General features: G+C 40.5%; 1 protein-coding gene across 3 annotated transcripts in view; it reads right to left on the minus strand.

The window, feature by feature from the left end:
* Positions 1-24,282, minus strand: part of fhod3a (formin homology 2 domain containing 3a) — a 185,636-nt gene that overhangs the window by 136,256 nt on the left and 25,098 nt on the right. For all 3 annotated transcript variants that reach the window (XM_061882522.1, XM_061882521.1, XM_061882520.1), the window contains exon 3: positions 8,111-8,178. In XM_061882522.1, coding sequence (XP_061738506.1) covers positions 8,111-8,178 — 68 coding nt within the window. The remainder of the gene's footprint in view (positions 1-8,110; positions 8,179-24,282) is intronic.

A 24,282-nucleotide genomic window follows, 5' to 3' on the forward strand; every position in this document is an offset into this window, starting at 1 on the left:
ATGCTACGATACAGACATGATATCTTCTTTTTATTCCCACCATCTTTTGCGCAGATGTTGTTGGACGCAAGCGACTTCTCCTAGATCCACGCTGCCTCCCTCGCATGTTTCTGCCGCGTAAGCACGTTCTAAAGATAACCTGCACCCCTCCATTCCACAACCACCCTCCCGGCCGTTAGTGGGGCTAAAATTAACCTTTGGACAGGAGACTGGCACTCTAATGCTGACCAGTGGAGGAAAAAAATAGCCGCCTATTGATGAGAGAAAAGTATCATTTCAAATCTATAGTGAATTACGGAATGACCTTTGACCTTCATGCAAATACATCCTGATGTTCTGCCGATCAGAACAGAGATCTGGATCAGATTAAATATATCTTTAAGTATGTCTCAATCCGGGGTGTCCAAACTTTTTCCACCAAAGCATGCAGCGCCATGTGGATATTTTTCATTTTCTAAACTAATAAAATAAATATATATATATATATTTTTTACCTTTAGGATCCCCGTCAAGTTTAGTCCAGGGCCCCCAGAAGGGTGTCAGTAAATCATAAAAATTTTAAACATAAGTATTTTAAGTGTTTAGATCAGGGGTGTCAAACTCAAATACAGAGTGGGCCAAAATTTAAAACTGAACAAAGCCGCGGGCCAAGGTTGAACAAATGAACCTTTTAATAGGGACCCAAACAAGTTTTGCCATGAATATTGAACAAGCAAGGCTTAAATAGGGCAGCACGGTGGTACAGGGTTTAGTGCATCTGCCTCACAATACGAAGGTCCTGAGTAATCCTGGGTTCAATCCCGGGCTCGGGATCTTTCTGTGTGGAGTTTGCATGTTCTCCCCGTGACTGCGTGGGTTCCCTCCGGGTACTCGGGCTTCCTCCCATGGAACAGGCAGAGCTAATATAACGTAATAGTGCAAATTCAACTTTCCAAAAACAAACGAAAAAACAGCAGTGGTATATTAAATAAAATTTAATATAAAAAAATTATATTTGCAGCCTTCTAAAGTAAATATCAACATTAACTTTTTCCACAGGCTAATAAATTCGAAAATAAAATAAAAATGAGGTGGTAGCGGGGGGTGTATATTGTAGCGTTCCGGAAGAGTTAGTGCTGCAAGGGGTTCTGGGTATTTGTTTCTGTTGTGTTTATGTTGTGTTACGGTGCGGGTGTTCTCCCGAAATGTGTTTTGTCATTCTTGTTTGGTGTGGGTTCACAGTGTGGCGCATATTTGTAACAATGTTAAAGTTGTTTATATGCCCACCCTCAGTGTGACCTGTATAGCTGTTGACCAAGTATGCGTGGCATTCGCATATGTGTGTGTGAAAGCTGCATATTTATTTATTATTTTTTTCTTTGTCATGAAAAAGGGATGTTATTTTCATGAAAAAGGGAGGTTTTTGTGGTTGGTGCGCTAATTATAAGTGTATATTGTGTTTTTTATGTTGATTTAATAAAAAAAAAAATAATAATAATTTTTTTTTAAATAAAAATAATTAAAAAATTATTCTGCAGCCCGGTACCAATCGGGCCGCGGCCCGGTACGGTGGTTGGGGACCATTGTTGTAGAGGACACTAAAGGCAGTGCCTTTAAGGCATGCTCCCAATATTGTTGTCCAGGTAAATCCGGAGAATGGGTGCCCAGGGAGATTTTCGGGAAGGGCACTAAACTTCGGGAGTCTACGGGGAAAATCGGGAGGGTTGGCAAGTATGAGTATTAGCGGTGAATGTTACCGGCGGGCCAGCTCTAATGTTCATTTGATATTGCCTCAAGGGCCAAATGAAATTAAACGGCGGGCCAGAGTTTGACACCCATGGTTTAGATAGACTTCAGATCTTGGTATCGAATTGATACCCAAATGTGTGGTATCATCCAAAACTAATGTTAAGTATCAAAGAAGAGAAGAATAAGTGATTATTACGTTTGAACAGAAATGTAGATAGAACATGTTAAAAGGAAAAGTAAGCAGTTATTAACGGTAAATGAACCAGTAGATTGATAATCCATTTTTACAGTTTGTCCTTAATAATGTGTACAAAATAACAGATGTATAAATGACACAATATGTTACTGCATACATCTGCAGACTAATTAAGAGTCTTTGTTTGTTTACTGACTACTAAAAGACAAGTTGTCTAGTATGTTCACTATTTTATTTAAAGGGGAACATTATCACCAGACCTATGTAAGCGTCAATATATATCTTGATGTTGCAGAAAAAAGACCATGTATTTTTTTAACCGATTTCCGAACTCTAAATGGGTGAATTTTGGCAAATTAAACGCCTTTCTATTGATCGCTCTGGAGGCGACGACGTCAGAATGTGACGTCGCCAAGGTAATACAACCGCCATTTTCATTTTCAACACATTGTAAACTTTGGGTCTCAGCTCTGTTATTTTCCGTTTTTTCGACAATTTTTTGGAACTTTGGAGACATCATGCCTAGTCAGTGTGTTGTCGGAGGGTGTAACAACACTAACAGGGAGGGATTCAAGTTGCACCACTGGCAAGAAATCTACCGCCAGACCCCCATTGAATGTACCAGAGTGTCTGCACATTTTACCGGCGATGCTAAGACAGACATGGCACAGAGATGTATGGATAACCTGCAGATGCATTTGCAACGATTAAGTCAACGAAATCACAAAGGTGAGTTTTGTTGATGTTGTTGACTTATGTGCTAATCAGACATATTTGGTCACGGCATGACTGCCAGCTAATCGGTGCTAACATGCTACGTTAATCGATGCTAACATGCTATTTATGCTAGCTGTATGTACATTTGAAACTAGATACCCACATTTAATGCGAAACAAACACTTACCAATCGACGGATTTAAGTTGCTCCAGTGTCACAAGATGCGAAAGTCCTGATCATTTGGTCCGCACATTTTACCGGCGATGCTAATAAGGCAGCCATGCTATGGGCCACTTCATTAGGTACACCCATGCTATGGCCGAATAGCGTCAATAGCTATTCGCTCAATAGCTTCAATTTCGTTTTCGCTATCTGCCTCCATACTCCGACCATCTGTTTCCATACATGCGTAATCTGTTGAATCGCTTAAACCACTGAAATCCGAGTCTGAATCCGAGCTAATGTCGCTATATCTTGCTGTGGTAAATGCCATGTTGTTCGTATTGGCAGCCCTGTATGACGTCACAGGGAAATGGACGGTCACATCGCAAATAGCGAAAATCAAGAACTTTAAAGCTTTTTTGGGGGGATATTCCGGGAGGTGTAAAATTTTGAAAAAAACTTCGAAAAATAAAACAAGCCACTGGGAACTGATTTTTATTGTTTTTAACCCTTTTGAAATTGTGATAATGTTCCCCTTTAAGGACCCGAGTCATATCAAAGACTATAAAAATTGGGGCCATTACCTCCCTGCTTGGCACTCAGCATCAATGGTTGGAATTGGGGATTAAATCACCCAAAATGATTCCCGGGCGCGGCTACCGCTGCTGCTCACTGCTCCCCTCACCTCCCAGGGGGTGATCAAGGGTGATGGGTCGAATGCAGAAAATAATTTCACCACACCTAGTGTGTGTGTGACAATCATGGGTACTTTTATTAAACTTAAATTGCAAGAATAAACATATGTTTCATGGACCCTAACAGTTTTTGTTCAAATAAAGCCAATAATGCCATTTTTGTGGCCCCCTTATCTAGAAAAGTATCGAAAGGCATTGAAAAGTATTTTGGTACCGGTATTGGTACCAAAATATTGGTATCGGGACAACCCTAGCGTCAACATTGCAACTTTTTTCTTGCAACATTTCCCCTGTCTGCTTTTTTATTGTTTATTTTGTGTGAGTATTTTTCGAAAGGGCAGTTGAAATCATGACAAATTGATTCCGCAAGCAATCTCAGTCTGTGACTGTGACGGACTTCAGCGATCGGAGGGTCAAGGCCTGGGAGGATTAGCGAGCGCTAAAGGGGTGGATAAGGGGACAGCTGCTTGTGCCTGGTAACCAACCACTCTCTCAAGTCAAGGCCGCGCTTTAAACTGCTTCATGCAGGAGAGTTAGCAAACTGCGAGATTTCAACTCCAGCTGGCCACCAAGAACGCTCCGTGGATGTTGAGATGCAGCGGCTTTGATAGCGAACAGGTCGTGACGCTTCCGAGGAAGTGCTTGTTTATGTCAGGTTTGAAGGCGGCAAAACGAGCGCAGTGTTTATTTTCTCCCGTAGTGGTTTAAGAGAAGGATTTAAACCTCACCATGACTCCAGCCTCGTTGTAGTGTTGCTTTGCAGCAGGTGCATACTTTTGTTCTCCGGTGACCGTTCATACCGCTGCAGTAGTCCGATACTGAGGAATGAAACTCGAATATTCTTTAGAGTAGTCAGTGTACATCTGCGGTTGGTATTCATTTTCTTGACGATGTTCGTCCCTGGTTTCGTAACAAAATCGTAACAAAATCGGAATCCAGGCCCCAAACAAAGAATCTCAGTGTCGGCGACTCAATCTGTGCCTGTTTTTTTTGTTTGTTTTTTTAATTGAATACAATGGCAAAATAAGCCACCAGAGGGCCAAAGAAAGTTGCGAGTGCTAGTACTAAACAAGGTGAGAAACACTATTTAATTTAAGAAAGACAGGGCAGAAAAACATGTTTAACCCTTCTATTATGTTGAGGGTCAATTTGACCCATTTCAGTTTTTGTGTTTATCAAAGTAAATAATAAATGATAAATGGCTTGTACTTGTATAGCGCTTTTCTACCTTCAAGGTACTCAAAGCGCTTTGACATTACTTCCACATTTACCCATTCACACACACATTCACACACACTGATGGAGGGAGCTGCCATGCAAGGCGCCAACCAGCACCCATCAGGAGCAAGGGTGAAGTGTCTTGCTCAGGACACAACGGACGTGACGAGGTTGGTACTAGGTGGGATTTGAACCAAGGACCCTCGGGTTGCGCACGGCCACTCTCCCACTGCGCCACGCCGTGTACTGGTTATCCTTTCTTTTTCTTGCTGAAATTTGGTGACTTTTCCTCATCTAGGGTCATGAACTGGTGTGTAAAATCTGGACACTTTGTTGTGTAGTGGAATGTATTGCAGAGTTTGTATACAAAGATGATGTTGCGGGTCATTTTGACCCAGACACTTTAATGGGGGTAAATAGCCAAAATAAACAAGTCTCTTTGATGTACTTTTTACTTTGATGTACATTTGTTTGTATTTTGATTGCCTCTGAGACCCAGAGCCAGGTGTGTGAAGGGAGGGAACTTTTTCACACTTGTCCTTGTCACTGTTCTCATGTCATCTCTTTGACAAACTCACCTAAAATGAGCTCCAGAAGGATGACATCTGAGCAGACAAGGACAAGTGTGAGAAAGTTCCCTCTCTTCACACACCTGGCTCTGGGTCTCAGAGACAATCAAAATACAAACAATTGCACATCAAAGTAAAAAGTACATCAAGGAGACATGTTTATTTTTGGATCTGAACAGCTATTTACCCACATTAAAGCGCCTGGGTCAAAATGACTCGCAACATCATCTTTTTATACAAACTTTGCACAAACATTCCACTACACAACAAAGTGTCCAGATTTACACACCAGTTCATGACCCTAGATGAGGAAAAGTCACCAGATTTCAGCAAGAAAAAGAAAGGATAACCAGTACTTTGATCAACACAAAAACTGAAATGGGTCAAATTGACCCTTAACATAATACAATTGGAATAAAAAATGTATTGTATGTGACTTTTCCAAATGTTTATATAACCTAAAATAAAATTGTTATTGGTTTAACCTGTTTTCTTGACTGTTCTGAGTGCATTTACACAGTATGGGTCAAAACGACCCGCAACATAATCATTGTCAGTTTTTTTCCAACATAATACAAGGGTAAAACATGTCAACCTATTTGTACAGTGTCAAAAAAATCTATTTTGGAAAGAATCACAATTTATATTTGTAATGATTCTTAATTCATTTAAAAAAAATTAAAATCAATTGTCTATGTAGATGCCCATATGTGGAGACTTACAGGTTATGGATACTTCTCTTGTTGCCCTATTTGTATTTGACTTTATTAAATGTTTGGGTAGAATTATATTCAACAAAACTAGTTTTATTTTAAATAATATATACATTCATCAAAGCTGTTTATCTATTTTATAAACTTTTTCTCGTTACATTGTGGGGCGGTATAGCTCGATTGGTAGAGCGGCCGTGCCAGCAACTTGAGGGTTGCAGGTTCGATCCCCGCTTCTGCCATCTTAGTCACTGCCGGTGTATCCTTGGGCAAGACACTTTACCCACCTGGTCCCAGTGGCATCCACACTGGTTTAAATGTAAAAATTAGATATTGGGTTTCACTATGTAAAGCACTTTGAGTCAATTTGAGAAAAGCGCTATATAAATATAATTCACTTCACCTGTATGCTCTTTTATTCCACTTTTTGATGTTTTTGTTTTGTTTTGGTCCCTTTTTGTCATGGAAAACTTATTTTTTGGGCAAACACAAAAACATGCAATATTTTCCCTAAACAACATTTCAAAGTGACATAACAGTTTTAAAGAAAAAAACAGCCTGCATGACAGCTGTGTGTTATTAGAGTCCACATTGCAACTTTTTCTCCTTATATTACACATGTATGTTCTTTTATTCCACTTTTTCACGTTTTTTGTTATTGTTTTGGTTATGGCAAACACAAAATATGCAATATTTTCGCCCAGAAATATTTCAAAGTGGAATATTTTACAAGAGCCTTCAACAACTGTGTGTTATTAGAGTCAACATTGCAACTTTTTCTCCTTACATTTCACCTGCATGCTCTTTTATTCCACTTTTTTAGGTTTTTTGTTTTGGTTATGGCAAACACAAAATATGCAATATTTTCCCCCAAAAAATATTTCAAAGTGGAATAATTTACGAGAGCCTACAACAGCTGTTTGTTATTAGAGACAACATTGCAACTTTTTCTCCTTACATTACACATGTATGCCCTTTTATTCCACTTTTTAACGTTTTTTGTTTTTGTTTTGGTTATGGCAAACACAAAATATGCAATATTTTACCCAAAAAATATTTCAAAGTGGAATATTTTACATGGCCTTCAACAGCTGCGTGTTATTAGAGTCCACATTGCAACTTTTTCTCCTTCCATTTCACCTGCATGCACTTTTATTCCATTTTTGAATGCTTTTTTTTGTTACAGTATTTTTAGAATTTTAAACGGGCCGCACTTTGGACACCTCTGCCCAAGAGGACAGCGTTCGGTGCACCAAAATAATAATAAACATTGACACATTTTGAAAGTGTGTTATATGAGATGTAGTCAACATGATGACTATTAAACTGACCAATAAAGCTGAATTGTGACTACTGTAAGTGACGTCCATTTCTATAGCACGATGCCCTGAGAAGATAAAATGCTGCAGTACTGCACTGCATACACGCATCTGCCGACCTCTAACCTCATCTGATGTTCGACCAATGGGAGGCAGCCATGGTGCCGCTCTTCTTTGGCGCTGCTATCACTGGCAGCGAGCGTGTTGACACTGGCGGCGGACGGTGGGGGATAGCAAGCGAGAAGGGGGGAAAGACTCGTCGAGATAGAGATTAATTTAATGCCTTTGGAAAGAGGGCAGGAAATGGCAACTAAATACTCTCATGAGATTCTCAGCACAAAAAAAAAAAAAAAAGCTGCTCTAACGTAATAAGATCTCAAAATCGCCCGTGTGGATATTTCCGTGAGACAACTATAATAAACCTTGTTGACTTTACGCGATTTGACGACGGAGAAATTCCTTCGCCGAGTGAGAAAATTAAAGCGTTGTGTGAACGCATGAAATCCAGACGTCATCAAGCTAATGGTGGATGATGTCCCTCAGCCTTGCGGCTTGCCCTTTAAGAGACGTGGAAGTCCCCACCTCGTGCCAATACATCTATCTCTTTCAGCCGCGATGCTTATGCCATATTACGCTAAGTGCAACGGGAGACTAAAAGAAAAAATAAATAAATAAATTAAAAAAAGAGCCAGCTCTCCCTCACAGTGGGAGGTCCTTCATCCAAGATGTAACAATCTGGATTGCTCACATGGTCTGACACAAGAAATGCAATTTCACAAACAACATGGAACTCACCGATGCAGGCGTGCACGCGCACACTCAGCTGGGTCCGTAATATAATACCGTGCTTCTTCCCTCTGGACCTGAAGGCAAAGAGAAATAGGCGGTTTGAGAGCGTGGAAGAAGAAAGAGGGGTGACATTGGTCCAATATAACCTATTTTCCGGACTATAAGGCGCACTTAAAATCCTTTTTTTCCCCTCAAAACTCGACACTGCGCCTTGTAACACCTAATGTACGGAATAATTCTGGTTGAGCTGACCGACCTCGAAGCAATTTTATTTGGTACATGGTGTAATGATAAGTGTGACCAGGAGATGGCAGTCAGACATAAGAGCTAAGTGTAGGCTGCAATAGGACTCAAGTAAACAACAACATTTTTCATATTCCATTGAAAATATAGAACATGACACACGGCACTCAAATAATCTATCAAAATGTTTTAGTACGGGCAGCACAGTGGTATAAGGGTTAGTGCATGTGCCTCACAATACGAAGGTACTGAGTTCAATCCCGGGCCCGGGATCTTTCTGTGTGGCGTTTGCATGTTTTGCGTGGGGTTCCCTTCCGGGTACTCCCGCTTCCTCCCACCTCCAAAGACATGCACCTGGGGATAGGCCCCACCCACCTCCAAAGACATGCACCTGGGGATAGGCCCCTCCCACCTCCAAAGACATGCATCTGGGGATAGGCCCCTCCCACCTCCAAAGACATGCATCTGGGGATAGGCCCCTCCCACCTCCAAAGACATGCACCTGGGGATAAGCCCCTCCCAACTCCAAAGACATACACCTGATACGAAGGTCCTGAGTTCAATCCCAGGCCCGGGATCTTTCTGTGTGGCGTTTGCATGTTCTGCGTGGGTTCCCTTCCAGGTACTCCCGCTTCCTCCCACCTCCATAGACATGTATCTGGGGATAGGCCCCTCCCACCTCTTAAGACATGCACCTGGGGATAGGTCCCTCCCACCTCCAAAGGCATGCATCTGGGGATAGGCCCCTCCCACCTCCAAAGACATGCACCTGGGAATAGGTTGAATGGCAACACTAAATTGGCCCTAGTGTGTGAATGTGAGTGTGAATGTGGTCTATCTATCTGTGTTGGCTCTTGTCCAGGGTGTACGCCGCCTTCCGCCTGAATGCAGCTGAGTTAGGCGAAAGGGACAAGCGGTAGAAATTGGATGGATGTTTTAGTAGGACTTTGGTAAGCTATGAAGCCACACCGCTTGATGGATTGTACTGTGCTTCAACATAGGAGTATTATTATGGTGTGTTTATAAGGTAAGACATTATCTGGCCTTTTGTATCGCAACATTATGCAATAGCAACTTTTCTTACCTTCTGCTACCTGCTGATCTGTATTTGGAATCTGAATAAGTCCTGAAAAATAAGTCCTTGTAGTCGATAAGTTTCTTCATTTTCTCTATCTGTCACGTCTATGGTTCATGTTTTGTTTTAGTCATGCTATGTTTAGTTTTTTGGACATTTAGTTCTGTTTTGCATTTCCTTGTTTGTCTTTTTACCATCCCAACTGATTTAGTTTTCATCTGTCATGTCTGATCATAAGTCTTGTATGGCCATACTACCCTGAGCATCCCCAATCTCATCTGTTCTCACAGCTAAGCAGTGTCTGGCCTGGTTAGTACTTGAATGGGAGACTGCCTAGGAATACCAAGTGCTGTTGACCTTTGGACTCTAAGTTCCTTTTTTTTTCACTCCCTGTTTTGTTACCATGACGACCAATCAGTTCACCTGTGTTGTCTCACACCTGTTTTCACTTATCATGTTCATTATTTAAGCCACAGTTACCAGCTAGTCAGTCTGGCAACATCACCTCATTCACGCCCTCGATTATCTGCTTCATGCCTTGCAATGCTGTCCATTTTGTTCACGTACGTTTTTGTTATTCGTGCCACTGCGCAAGTGTTTTTGTTTCATGTTTGTAGTTTATAGCCTTTGTGCTAGTCTTTTGTTTCATAGCCCAGAATTTTGTACCGCCATTGTGCGCGCTTTTTGTTGGATCCTGTTTTTAGTTTGAGTGTTAAAATAAAGATGTCTTTACCTTCACGCCGTTTCCACTCCATTCGCTTTGCACCTCGGGAAAACAAACCAAGACCAAGTCCAAGCCTGACACTATCTTCTTGAGATGTGACATTCATCCTCCACTGTTGCCATTTCTAATATAAAGGAGTGTAAAGTTCTTACTTATATATGTCAGTAAACCTGCCATGTAAGCACTAAAACATACCGGTGTAGTGAGTTTACATTATTCACCCAAGGAACTTTAGTTTTTACAGTTCCGGTCGGACGGTTTTTTTGTTATTGATTGAAGTAAAGTCTGAATGTCATTAAAACAGTTAGCGCCATCTTTTGACACTTCATCCACTCCCGTCCTTGCACGCTACACCGCTACAACAAAGGTGGGGAGAAGACGGTGTCCAAGTGGAGGCACGTAAATAAGACAAAGCGCCTGTCAGAAAGTGACTTGAAGACATCATCTATGCAACATTTTGACCGAAGAACCACCATTACATGTTATGTAGACCACAAGGGCGTCTTTTACATTTAGGAAAAAAAAAATAATAATATGACTCCTCCAATGCGCCTTATATTTTTCCAAATTTGTTGAGTTTGATGTTGTCTTTAATTCACTTTGTAGAGAAGAAAAGCAGCTAAAAACTCCATATACTGTACAATATATTAGGTACACCTACTCATACAAGCGCTATGTCACAAATATTGCTCTGTACAACATGTTTATTCTAAATGGACCAATATTGATGTACATGTATTATTGTGTTTGAATGTCCAGCTACATTAGGGTAGTTTTGAAAATACTGACTGAAAACTTGTAAAAATGTCTGTACAGCTGTTTGTGTTATTATTATTATTATTAAAGTATGAGAAAGCCTTAAAAAATAATTTTTAAAAAATGTGCCTTATAATCCAATGCGCCTTATATATGAAAAAAAATCGAAAATAGACCATTTATCGGCGGTGCGCCTTATAATCCGGTGCGCCCTATGGTTCGGAAAATACGGTATATCTCCGATACAAAAAAAATCTACATCTAAATGTCCTTCAAAAAGCCCAAGGTTGGGTTTTTTCATCTATTTTAGTCAAAAACATGCTAAGCTATAGAAAACGAGGAGCGCGCAGCTACACAACAGCTAAGCACACAATAGCACCCAAGCTAGACATACACAATGCGTCCTTCATTAAGCAATATTGCGGTCTAAAGGACTTCAACACGTTGTTCGTCAGTATAAACAAGCGTAGTTGTCAAAGTTTGGTGTTTTTCTGGACCCCAGAATGCAGAAACGGCAGGCAAAAGTGCAGGCAAAAGGGGGCAGTGCAGGAAGAACACTCAGACCAGAGGGGACGGACTCAATAGAGGCAAACAGGAAATGGACCAAAAAATAAGAGCGCTGGAAAGGAATTGACACCAAATACAGGAACTAACAACTGCCATGGGAGATCATGGCAACAGCGTTCCTTCGCCACTTTGCGGTTCACTTGCGGATTTTAATGTACAATAAGATTGAAGTTCCCATTTAAGTTGATAAAAGGACATACGCTTTAGATTTTAGGAAGCGTTTTAAGACATTCACTTCTTGAACGTAAGTTTGTGTACGTATCATGAAACTATAATCATCAAAGTTTCCAATTACAAAATGTTCAGTAACTTAATCTACAGAATTACTGTGGCCACTTTGTTTCGCCAAAAAACAATCACCACTCCACTTCAACTGAAAGACAGCATAAATCCATTTCAGCCTGTTAATAATTAATAGTTTTAAGTACAGTTGGCTTAAAGTGGCTGCCGGAAATGCGACTTGTGATTCTTATTTAGTACAATTCTTACTTGATTCATATTCAAGGATAGGTTTTTAAAAAATGTGGTTCAGGCATCTGGTCAGGAGGCCCCCTGCGACCTGACCTTGGATCAGCGAAAGAAGATGGATGGACAGATTTTTAAACGTAATTTAATTTGATCAAAACTTTTACAATGCTGCAAAACAATAAGCTGTAATACCTATTCTTGCCTATATTTATTTTTGTGCAATTTCTTCTTTTATTATTCTTTTTTTATGGTGTTTTACTCTGTCCCAAATCTTATCTGGTTGGGATTTTATATGTTTTATCCTTTTTATGGGGACTTTGGAGTACATGTACTATTCTGTGATCTTGGCAATGTTGGTGATGCTTTTTATGAGGGAGGTCTTTGTATTGCATGTCCAGGACATTCCTTTCTCTTTTACGTTTAAAATGGATGTCCTCATCTTGCTGGCTGCAAAACAAGTTTACCTTCAGGTACTAATAAAGTAACCTAACCTAAACAGTAGAAGTATGTACGATTCCTGCTGATACTGTATCAACTCAATATCAATAGTAGCCAATGCTGAAAACTCCAATATCAGCGTTCCACTATATATATATATATATATATATATATATATATATATACATACATACATTCAGTATGGTACATCAATATATATACACACACATACTGTATATACAGTGGGGCAAAAAAGTATTTAGTCAGCCACCGATTGTGCAAGTTCTCCCACTTAAAATGATGACAGAGGTCTGTAATTTTCATCATAGGTACACTTCAACTGTGAGAGACAGAATGTGAAACACACATCCAGGAATTCACATTGTAGGAATTTTAAATAATTTATTTGTAAATGATGGTGGAAAATAAGTATTTGGTCAACCATTCAAAGCTCTCATTGATGGAAGGAGGTTTTGGCTCAAAATCTCACGATACATGGCCCCATTCATTATTTCCTTAACACGGATCAATCGTCCTGTCCCCTTAGCAGAAAAACAGCCCCAAAGCAGGATGTTTCCACCCCCTTGCTTCACAGTAGGTGTGGTGTTCTTGGGATGCAACTCAGTATTCTTCTTCCTCCAAACACCACGAGTTGAGTTTATACCAAAATGGATACATGGATGATACAACAGAGGATTGGGAGAATGCCATGTGGTCAGATGAAACCAAAATAGAACTTTTTGATTGGGTATAAAAACTTCTGTTTTTATACCCAATCAATTTGGCACCCACCTTTTCCCAATTAGCCTGCACACCTGCGGGATGTTCCAAATAAGTGTTTGATGATCATTCCTCAACCTTATCAGTATTTATTGCCACCTTTCCCAACTTCTTTGTAATGTGTTGCTGGCATCAAATTATAAAGTTATTGATTATTTGCAACAAAAAAAAGTTTTTATCAGTTTGAACATCAAACTGATAAAAATAGCACATTCAACTGAATATGGGTTGAAAAGGATTTGCAAATCATTGTATTCCGTTTATATTTACATCCAACACAATCTCCCAACTCATATGGAAACGGGGTTTGTATATATATATATATATATATATATATATATATATATATATATATATATATATATATATATATATATATATATATATATATATATAGTATATATACATATATATATATACATATATATGTATGTATTTATGTATATATATATATATATATATATATATGTATATATATATATGTATATATATATATATATATATGTATATATATATATATATATATATATGTCTTGATTGAATTATCCAGAGAATAGTGCTCGATACCGTGGTAGAGAGAAATATGTAGGTGTGGGAAAAATCACAAGACTACTTCATCTCTACAGAACTGTTTCTTGAGGGGTTCTCTCAATCATCATGAGATTTTAATGGAAGCATTCACATACAATGGTTTATATAGGGCACAGAGTGGGTGGGTACAGGCAGGCGTAGGGTGTGGTGATTGGTTCATGTGTTACCTAGGAGGTGTTTCCATCTGTGGCGGCATGTTGAAATGATTTCACTGTGCTTGTTGAGGGATGACAGGTTTGGATGAAAAATAATAAACAGTGGCAAATTCTTGCATCCAGCACACCTTACAACAGTGGTAATAAAAGATGCAACCTATGCTTAAAAGAGAAACTGTTTGTTATATATCATCCAAACCTGTCATCCCTCAACAAGCGCAGTGAAATCATTTCAACATGCCGCCACAGATGGAAACACCTCCTAGGTAACACATGAACCAATCACCACACCCTACGCCTGCCTGTACCCACCCACTCTGTGCCCTATATAAACCATTGTATGTGAATGCTTCCATTAAAATCTCCTAATGATTGAGGGAACCCCTCATGAAACAGTTCTGTAGAGATGAAGTAGTCTTGTGATTTTCCCACACCTATATATATATATATATATATATATCCATCCATCCATTTTCTACCGCTTGTCCCTTACGGGGTCGCGGGGGGCGCTGGCGCCTATCTCAGCTTCAATCGGGCGGAAGGCAGGGTACACCCTGGACAAGTCGCCACCTCATCGCAGGGCCAACACAGATAGACAGACAACATTCACACTCACATTCACACACTAGGGCCAATTTAGTGTTGCCAATCAACCTATCCCCAGGTGCATGTCTTTGGAAGTGGGAGGAAGCCGGAGTACCCGGAGGGAACCCACGCATTCACGGGGAGAACATGCAAACTCCACACAGAAAGATCCCGAGCCTGGATTTGAACCCAGGACTGCAGGAACTTCGTATTGTGAGGCAGACGCACGGTGGCAGAGATATATATATATATATATATATATATATATATATATATATATACGCACATATGTATATAAATCCCCAGCCAAATTATTTTAACCTAGTGTGGCCCCAACATCAGGTTCTCAACAGTATTTGCATTGAGGGCCTGCTTCACAGTGACTTAGTTTCACTTCCACTACGCAACATTGACCATAAATGTTGTGCTCATCTCGGTTGCCTTTGCTTACTGTCAACATGTCACGGAATGTCAGGAAACAAAAAGTCTGCTAATGTTTTGTCAGTCAACTATCAGGATTAGGCAACGACTACTTGACCTGCTCCTTGACAAAACTTGGCCGGGCTGAGTCTGAATGTGTCCAACGTTGTCATCAGCAGATCATCACAGTATTAGTCTCTTCTTATCTAATCAGCTCCTTCCCTGCCCTCGTAATCCGCCACAAGTCTGCTTGGTAGGTTATATCCATTAAAATAAGTTAACCAGTTATTTCTCCTATCAGTAGTGAAATCAGGATTATTCACTATGTTAGGTAACACATAGCGTTTCCCACAGGTCGCCCATCTACTTGCGGTAATGGGGGTCCTGGAGGTGGGTTGTGTGTGTGACGTCATCATATCATTTGGTATGCAAAATAATCTAATAAAAAGGCTAAACAGAAGTTATCAATATATTTAAATACACGTGTGTTTTTGTTCATCATTAGTATTAACTTTTGATATTTTTCTCTCTCTTTAGCTCATTTGTCAAAATTTGCCATAAAAACAGCCATGTTCCGTCATCATCAGGAGAAATATAATCTTAGAGAAAAATGTAATTTTAAACATTTGTACGCACGTACAACACTTAAGACCCTCAGTATATCAATATGTGGAATTCAATGATGGAATGGATTAAGTAAATGCTAATATCATCCACTTCAAAAAAATCTTCAAACTTAAAATGTTTACAAAGTACAAAGAAGACCATATGAAATATAACTTCCATCCATCCATCCATTTTCTACCGCTTATTCCCTTTTGGGGTCGCGGGGGGCGCTGGCGCCTATCTCAGCTACAATCGGGCGGAAGGCGGGGTACACTACATGTTATTAATTATTATTTATTTTTAATGTTATTACTTATGGAGTATATGGTGAATAAATTGAGAACAGGAAGTGAACAAAAGTTTTAGCAACTGCTATGTAAATGAAAAGCGGTAGGATTAAATAAGCTCTGCTTCTTCCTACTCTTTTTTGAACATGTTGAATAGAGAAACCTGAAATTGTGATGCATCATGTTGTATGCATGCACGTGTGATGCATCATGTTGTATGCATGCATGTGTGATGTGCCATGTTGTATGCATGCATGTGTGATACATCATGTTGTATGCATGCACGTGTGATGTATCATGTGATGCATCATGTTGTATGCATGCATGTGTGGTACATCATGTTGTATGCATGCACGTGTGATGCATCATGTTGTATGCATGCACGTGTGATGCATCATGTTGTATGCATGCACGTGTGATGTATCATGTTGTATGCATGCATGTGAAATGCATCATGTTGTATTCATGCATGTGTGATGCATCATGTTGTATGCATGCACGTGTGATGCATCATGTTGTATGCATGCACGTGTGATACATCATGTTGTATGCATGCACATGTGATGTATCATGTTGTATGCATGCATGTGAGATGCATCATGTTGTATGCATGCATGCGTGATGTATCATGTTGTATGCATGCATCTGTGACTCATCATGTTATATGCATGCACGTGTGATGCATGATGTTCTATGCATGCTGGTGTGATGCATCATGTTATATGCATGCACGTGTGATGTATCATGTTGTATGCATGCATGTGAGATGCATCATGTTTTATGCATGCATGTGTGATGCATCATGTTGTATGCATGCACGTGTGATACATCATGTTGTATGCATGCACGTGTGATGTATCATGTTGTATGCATGCGTGTGAGATGCATCATGTTGTATGCATGCATGTGTGATGTATCATGTTGTATGCATGCATGTGTGATGCATCATGTTATATGCATGCATGTGTGATGCATGATGTTGTATGCATGCTGGTGTGATGCATCATGTTATATGCATGCACGTGTGATGTATCATGTTGTATGGATGCATGTGAGATGCATCATGTTTTATGCATGCATGTGTGATGCCTCATGTTTTATGTATGCACGTGTGATGCATCATGCTGTATGCATGCACGTGTGATGTATCATGTTGTATGCATGCACGTGTGATGCATCATGTTATATGCATGCGCGTGTGATGTATCATGTTGTATGCATGCATGTGATATGCATCATGTTTTATGCATGCATGTGTGATGCATCATGTTTTATGCATGCATGTGTGATGCATCATGTTGTATACATGCACGTGTGATGTATCATGTTGTATGCATGCACGTGTGATGCATCATGTTATATGCATGCGCGTGTGATGTATCATGTTGTATGCATGCATGTGAGATGCATCATGTTGTATGCATGCATGTGTGATGCATCATGTTGTATGCATGCATGTGTGATGTAACATGTTGTATGCATGCATGTGTGATGCGTCAGGTTGTATGCATGCACGTGTGATGTATCATGTTGTATGCATGCATGTGAGATGCATCATGTTGTATGCATGCATGTGTGATGTAACATGTTGTATGCATGCATGTTCCCAATAAACACAAACTTAACTTTACTCATTTGGACATCCTTGCTTGACCTAATCACACATTTGATCGTTTATATAGTGAAACGTGTATAATAAATGATAAAATACAAAAATGTACGTTCCTGCATTCCCTGGATTCATCCACTTGTGCAGATGCAGGGGGTGCACAAAGTCCTATTGGGGGCACCGCTCGACGGAAAAGTGTCCTCAGACTCCATTTAGCACGATAGCTAGCTGTTAGTCCTGCTTGCATCCACATGTGCTCCCGTTTAATAACAGCGGTGTAATCTTCAACAAGTGCAGAACACTCCACAGAAGTGAAACTAAGCGGAAATGTTCCAATGCCGCCCGGCGAGGTGGTCATGGAGGTCTATGCCCATACACAATGGCCTCTGGTGTGGGCGGGGGCCACTTCACGGGACTTCCAGACGAGCCGCCGCTGCTTATCTGCCGCCGCATCATTTAATATGTATGATGATCACACTCGTTTAATTTTGCCAGCACACATCGGAACCCTGATTAAAATTCAATTATTTGTGCACCCCCTATTATTTATTCAGAATGCTGTGTGACGCATGCTGGTTCCTAACTCTGCTTTTGGTATAATCCAGCCTGTAAAGTGCACGGAGCACCCTGCCTTATAGACGAGTGGTATGGTGAATGTGATTGGACAGTTGCTTTTTTGACACTGCTGACAACAACATTCATCCGACAGAGGGAGGACAAGCTTGTAAAGACATATCCATCCTCAAACCTGCGTGTTGTCATCAGGTCCAACCCAACCCACTGCATGACTCAGTCCATTCTGTCACTTTGTCGTGACCTTCGCAACGAAAAACATGCACACGCTGCACACACACACACACACACACACACACACACATGCGCGCACACACACGCATTCTTGAATGTTACCTTCTTGAGACCTCCGATTAATGCCCACCTCTTTAGGACCAGCCTTTCTAGATATATAAAGAAGTGTATTTACGAAATTAATAATATATACATACCATGCAAATATAATAAAGGTTGTTGTGAAAAATTACTTGGAATTTCACAAGATAAAGGTCACAATTTCACAAGAAAAACTTAGACTTTTGGCAGTGTTATAATAAATGTCATAAATTTACTCAACACAAGTCAAAACGTTACAAGAAAAAATTAAGATTTGTGCAAAATTATGATAAAGGTGTCATGATCTGTGGTCTAGATCATGTTTTTGTTATTTTCTGTTAGTTTTAAGACTCCATTAGTTCCTGTTTTTGTGCACCCTTGTTTGTTTTAGTTTCCATCCATCCATCCATCCATTTCCTACCGCTTATTCCCTTTTGGGGTCGCGGGGGGCAGTGGCGCCTATCTCAGCTACAATCGGGCGGAAGGCGGGGTACACCCTGGACAAGTCGCCACCTCATCACAGGGCCAACACAGATAGACAGACAACACTCACACTCACATTCACACACTAGGGCCAATTTAGTGTTGTCAATCAACCTATCCCCAGGTGCATGTCTTTGGAAGTGGGAGGAAGCCGGAGTACCCGGAGGGAACCCACGCATTCACGGGGAGAACATCCAAACTCCACACAGAAAGATCCCGAGCCTGGATTTGAACCCAAGACTGCAAGACCTTCGTATTGTGAGGCAGACGCACTAACCCCTCTGTCACCGTGAAGCCCTGTTTTAGTTTCCATGGCGACTTATTAGTTTCACCTGCCTCTGTTGTTCGGGACACGCACCTGCTCTAATCAAGAGACCCTTATTTAAGCCTGTCTTTGCCAGTCAGTCGTCCTGTCGTCGTTACTAGTAGTTTCATGCAATACCAGAGTTCATGCTGTTTATTTACTTCATGCCTTGCCAAGTAAGTCTTAGTTATTTCATGCCAGTTTCATGAGGCTCATGTCTATAGTTTCATGTCGTAATTGTTTTGCCTTAGCTTCTGCGTGCGATAGGTACGCTTGCCTTTGGGTTGTTTTCCGTTTTTGTACCTTTTTGTAGTTAGGTTAATAAATATGTTCCTACCTGCAAGCCTTGTCCAGAATAGTCTGTTTGAATCCTGGGAGAACAAACCTCGCAGTAAGCTGCGACCCTCCCGATGTGACAAAAAGTTGGAATTTTACTCAATAACAGTGGCAATTTTCCAAGAAAAGCTTAATATTTGGCAATTTTTTGAAGAGTCGTCATTTTACTCAACGAAAGTCACAATTTTATAAGAAAACTGTCAAATGTTGGCAATATAATAATAGTAATTGGAAGTTTACTCTGCAAAATTATGACAAAAAGTAGTCATTTTACTCAAAAAATGTCCCTATTTTACAACAACAAAACAATTGGCAATATTGTGATAAAATTCAGAATTGTATATGACAAATGTCACCATTTCGCATTAAAGAGTAATAATTTGACATGAAAATTATTGCAATATTACACAAACAATATGAGAAGTTGTTCCCAATTTTATAAGAAAAAAGTCGACCCATTGTGAGAAAAAGACTGCTTTTAGTATTATTTTTTTTTGTAATTGGTTTTTAGTCTTCATTATTTACCTCAAGTTATTACAGTATGTCTCTATATACCTATTTATTTTATTTGTTTCAATAATTTTGGCCAAAGGGAGCGCATTTCAATTTCTTACACACACCTGTTATTTCATATGTTGACCATTTTGAAAAATCCCTCCTTTTTGGAACCACCCCAATGTTGATATATTTGACCACCAGGGGTGCAAATGAGACATTCTCTATTAGATACAATGGTTTTCCATATCGGGACCATGATTTATGTCATCACTTGTTCACACCTCCTCATATGGAAGGTGCTTTTCCTTGTTGATGTCTCAAGAAGGGTAGAAATACAAGTACACACACACACACACACACACACACACACAAACAAATCCAAACCAACCAGTTGCTCCAGATGGCAGCCACTTAAGAAACCCACGCCTTGATTCACTTGTCTGTCATCTGAAGGCAAAACACACACACACACACAAACGTGCACACACACACAAAAACGAGCACACGTACAAAGAGGGGACGTGACATAAGCTTTGTGGGTCCTGTATCACTTATCACACTAAAGAGATCCGCATACCGCAAATCTGTGCAAACACTCAGACTACGTTTCCCTGCACTGCATTAGTCTGACTTCTCAAATAGTTCGGCTCAAAATAAGCATTCTGCAAGTAATGGAAACACTATCTGATCCTGTTTGGCTTTTGAAAAGTGGAATTAACACACCTGGATTATGCCCCTGAAACCCAGCCTTTGTATAAACAGCCAAAGAGCACAGACTTTTAAGAGAGCATCCGAATCCGCCCATTATCACGTGATAAGGAAGTAATAGTAATAAAGCGAACTACAAAACATTTACACTGTCCTTCCAGAGAAGAAGATCAACCACTTTATTTAACGGTAACATCATTCCTGGCAAGCGTGTCACACAACCAGTCCCCCGCTTTTCCAACAATCGACAGAGGCCCCCAAATACCTGTTTCGCTGCCCTATGCCTAAATTATTCTTTAATTCCGGACCTCCAGAATCAGCATGTTCTCATCCATTTGTGTCAACAAGATGAAATGAAGTCACAAGTTCACTTAATGTCCGTCGACACCCACTAGGATCTTTCAAAGTGTCAAATTGGAGCCGGTCTGAAGACGAGTATTTCATTTTCAACGTAAACTGGATATTTTATTTTGTGTTTGTGCAGGACTTCCTGTCCAACACTTGCAGTTTTTAAACTGATTTCTTGATTTGTTAGCGCTGGAATGCGGAACGGCAACAGCAATAAATGATATCTGGCTATCCATCCATCCATCTTCTTCCGCTTATGTGATGTGAATTATATTTATATAGCGCTTTTTCTCTAGTGACTCAAAGCGCTTTACATAGTGAAACCCAATATCTAAGTTACATTTAAACCAGTGTGGGTGGCACTGGGAGCAGGTGGGTAAAGTGTCTTGTCCAAGGACACAACGGCAGTGACTAGGATGGCGGACGCGGGAATCGAACCTGCAACCCTCAAGTTGCTGGCACGGCCGCTCTACCAACCGAGCTAAACCGCCCCAATGGATGCCTTCGTCTTCTAGTGACAACCACTGGGAGCAGATGGGTAAAGTGTCTTGCCCAAGGACACAACGGCAGTGACTAGGATGGCGGACGCGGGAATCGAACCTGCAACCCTCAAGTTGCTGGCACGGCCGCTCTACCAACCGAGCTAAACCGCCCCAATGGATGCCTTCGTCTGCTAGTGACAACCACGGCAGAATACAAGCTTCCTTCGGACTCCAGGACAAATACAAGTGAGACGGACGAGAAGCTTGCACAAACCTCATCATGCTGCGTTTGTGCACTCCAAACTGGTTAGCAACAACTCTGTATTCCGGCAATTTTGTAAACAATAATAACAACCCTGATCAAAATCGGTGTTGGGGCACAATCAGTCTTTTCCATCAATCCACAGAGCATATTGAATTGATTGATTGATTAAGAAGTTTAATGACATCTTAAAGAATTGAATCCATGTCAAGCTTTTAAAAGGCAAATGGATGGCACAAAAAGCCAAAAAGGCCTGTTTCCATCGAATGAACTTCGAGGCATTCAACAGTTTTCTTTACTAACTCCGTCCGAAAATCCCTTCAAAACAACTCTCTCCTTCCAGTCTTGGCTTCGGCCTCGCATCCAACCCAGCAACTCCAGGACCTTCTCAGTCATAGTGTCAGGTTAATGCCGCCATCTCGGAACATTTTTTGAGGCTGTCCGCTATTTTACACCAGCATAGCCAGTAGAAACGTCATATTTCTGCCAATATTTTGATGTGATGTCATAGGTCAGGGGTGTCAAACTCAAATACAGAGTGGGCCAACATTTTAAACTGAACAAAGCCGCGGGCCAAGGTTGAACAAATTAACCTTTTAATAGGGACCCAAACAAGTTTTGCATTGAATATTGAACAAGCGAGACTTATATAACTTTATAGTGACATACTAAAATCTAGTTTCAAATAATACTAGTAATTTAAAAATAGCAATGGCATATCAAATCAAATTTCAATAGAAATTGACTGCCTCTTTTCAATTTGCAGCCTTCTCAGGTAAATATAAAAATAAACTTTTCCCACAGGCTAATAATAAATTTTTATATAGTAGCGTCCAGGAAGAGGTAGTGTTGCAAAGGGTTCTGTGTATTTGTAATGTTGTGTTTATGTTGTGTTACAGTGCGGATGTTCTCCCGAAATTTGCTTGTCATTCTCGTTTAGTGTTGGTTCACAGTGTGGCGGATATTTGTAACAGTCTTAAAGTTGTTTATACAGCCACCCTCAGTGTGACCTGTATGGCTGTTGACCAAGATTGCATTGCATTAGCGCAGGGGTCGGGAACCTTTTTGGCTGAGAGAGCCAAAAAGCCATATAGTTGAAAATGTATTTTCGTAAGAGCCATATAATATTGTTTTTAACACTAAACACAACTAAACGTGTGCATTTTTAAGAAAGACCAACATTTCTAGAGTATTATAGGTCTCTTATTCTTCATAATAACATTGTTATTCTGAAGATAACTGTGGAGGGGGCGTGGCCTGCTGGCCTGCAGCAAACTGGGGTGTGCCAGAACCAGCCTCAAAATCGGCGACAGGTGCGTAGATGGCCCACATGGGCCTTGTTATCTAATCACCTGTCGCTCTGTTATTAGCAACAGCCAGGAAGAGAGACAGGGTTGGGGTTGGGGCTGGAGCCATAGCGCGAGTGAGAACGAAAGAGAAAAATATGATTGCTGGAAAGCAACCGAGAGACTTTTTGAAAAATAAAACAATATTGTAACCCTGAAACAGGCTCTCATGTCAGTGCTTGGTGGTCTGAAGAACCCCCAGGAGGGCAAGCCCCACACTAACCAATAATAAATAAATAACTTCTTACCATTAACACAACTTCTTGGACAGGTGCGGTAGAAAACGGATGGATGGATTAAAGATGCATGAGAATGTTTTATATTTTGAACATTATTTCTAACACTGTAATGACAAGTGGAATTATTCATTACTTATCGTGTTAAGCAATGTCAGTTCAGATTTATCCAAGAGCCAGATGCAGTCATCAAAAGAGCCACATCTGGGTCCCGAGCCATAGGTTCCCTAACCCTGCATTAGCGTGTGTGTGTGTAAAAGCCACATACATCATGTGACTAGGCCGGCACGCTGTTTCTACGTAGGAAAAGCGGACATGACGAAAGGTTTTAGAGGACGCTTGAGGCAGTGCCTTTAAGGCACGCCCCCAATATCGTTGTCCAGGTGGGAGTCGGGAGAAATTTGGGAGAATGGTTACCCCCTGTGATTTTCGTGAGGGGCACTGAAATTTGGGAGTCCCCTTGGAAAATCTGGGGGGGGGGGGGTTAGCAAGTATGAGTATTAGCGGTGAATGCGGTATTACAGCGACACTGCCGCTGTATAATACCGGCGGGCCAGCTATAATGTTAATTTGATATTGCCTCAAGGGCCAAACGAAAATACACGGTGGGCCAAATTTGGCCCGCAGGCCAGAGTTTGACACCCATGTCATAGGTCAACCGGAAAAGTAAAGGAGTGCCCCTCATTGGGCTGTGAAACATAATCACCAAATTAAATCCGTCCATGTGTTGAGGCCAAAATGCTTTAGAAGATATGTTGGCGTGCATGTCATATGGATATCCTCCAAGTTTTATAATCATTAGACCTAGGGTCACCAACCTTTTTGAAACCAAGAGCTACTTTTTGGGTACTGATTAATGCGAAGGGCTACCAGTTTGATACACACTTCAATATATTTCCAGAAATAGCCAATTAGCTTAATTTACCTTCAATAAATAAATCTATTAATATATTTTAAAAAATGGGTATTTCTGTCTGTCATTC

This window comes from Nerophis ophidion, linkage group LG21, assembly GCF_033978795.1.
Source record: "Nerophis ophidion isolate RoL-2023_Sa linkage group LG21, RoL_Noph_v1.0, whole genome shotgun sequence".
Lineage (NCBI taxonomy): Eukaryota > Metazoa > Chordata > Actinopteri > Syngnathiformes > Syngnathidae > Nerophis > Nerophis ophidion.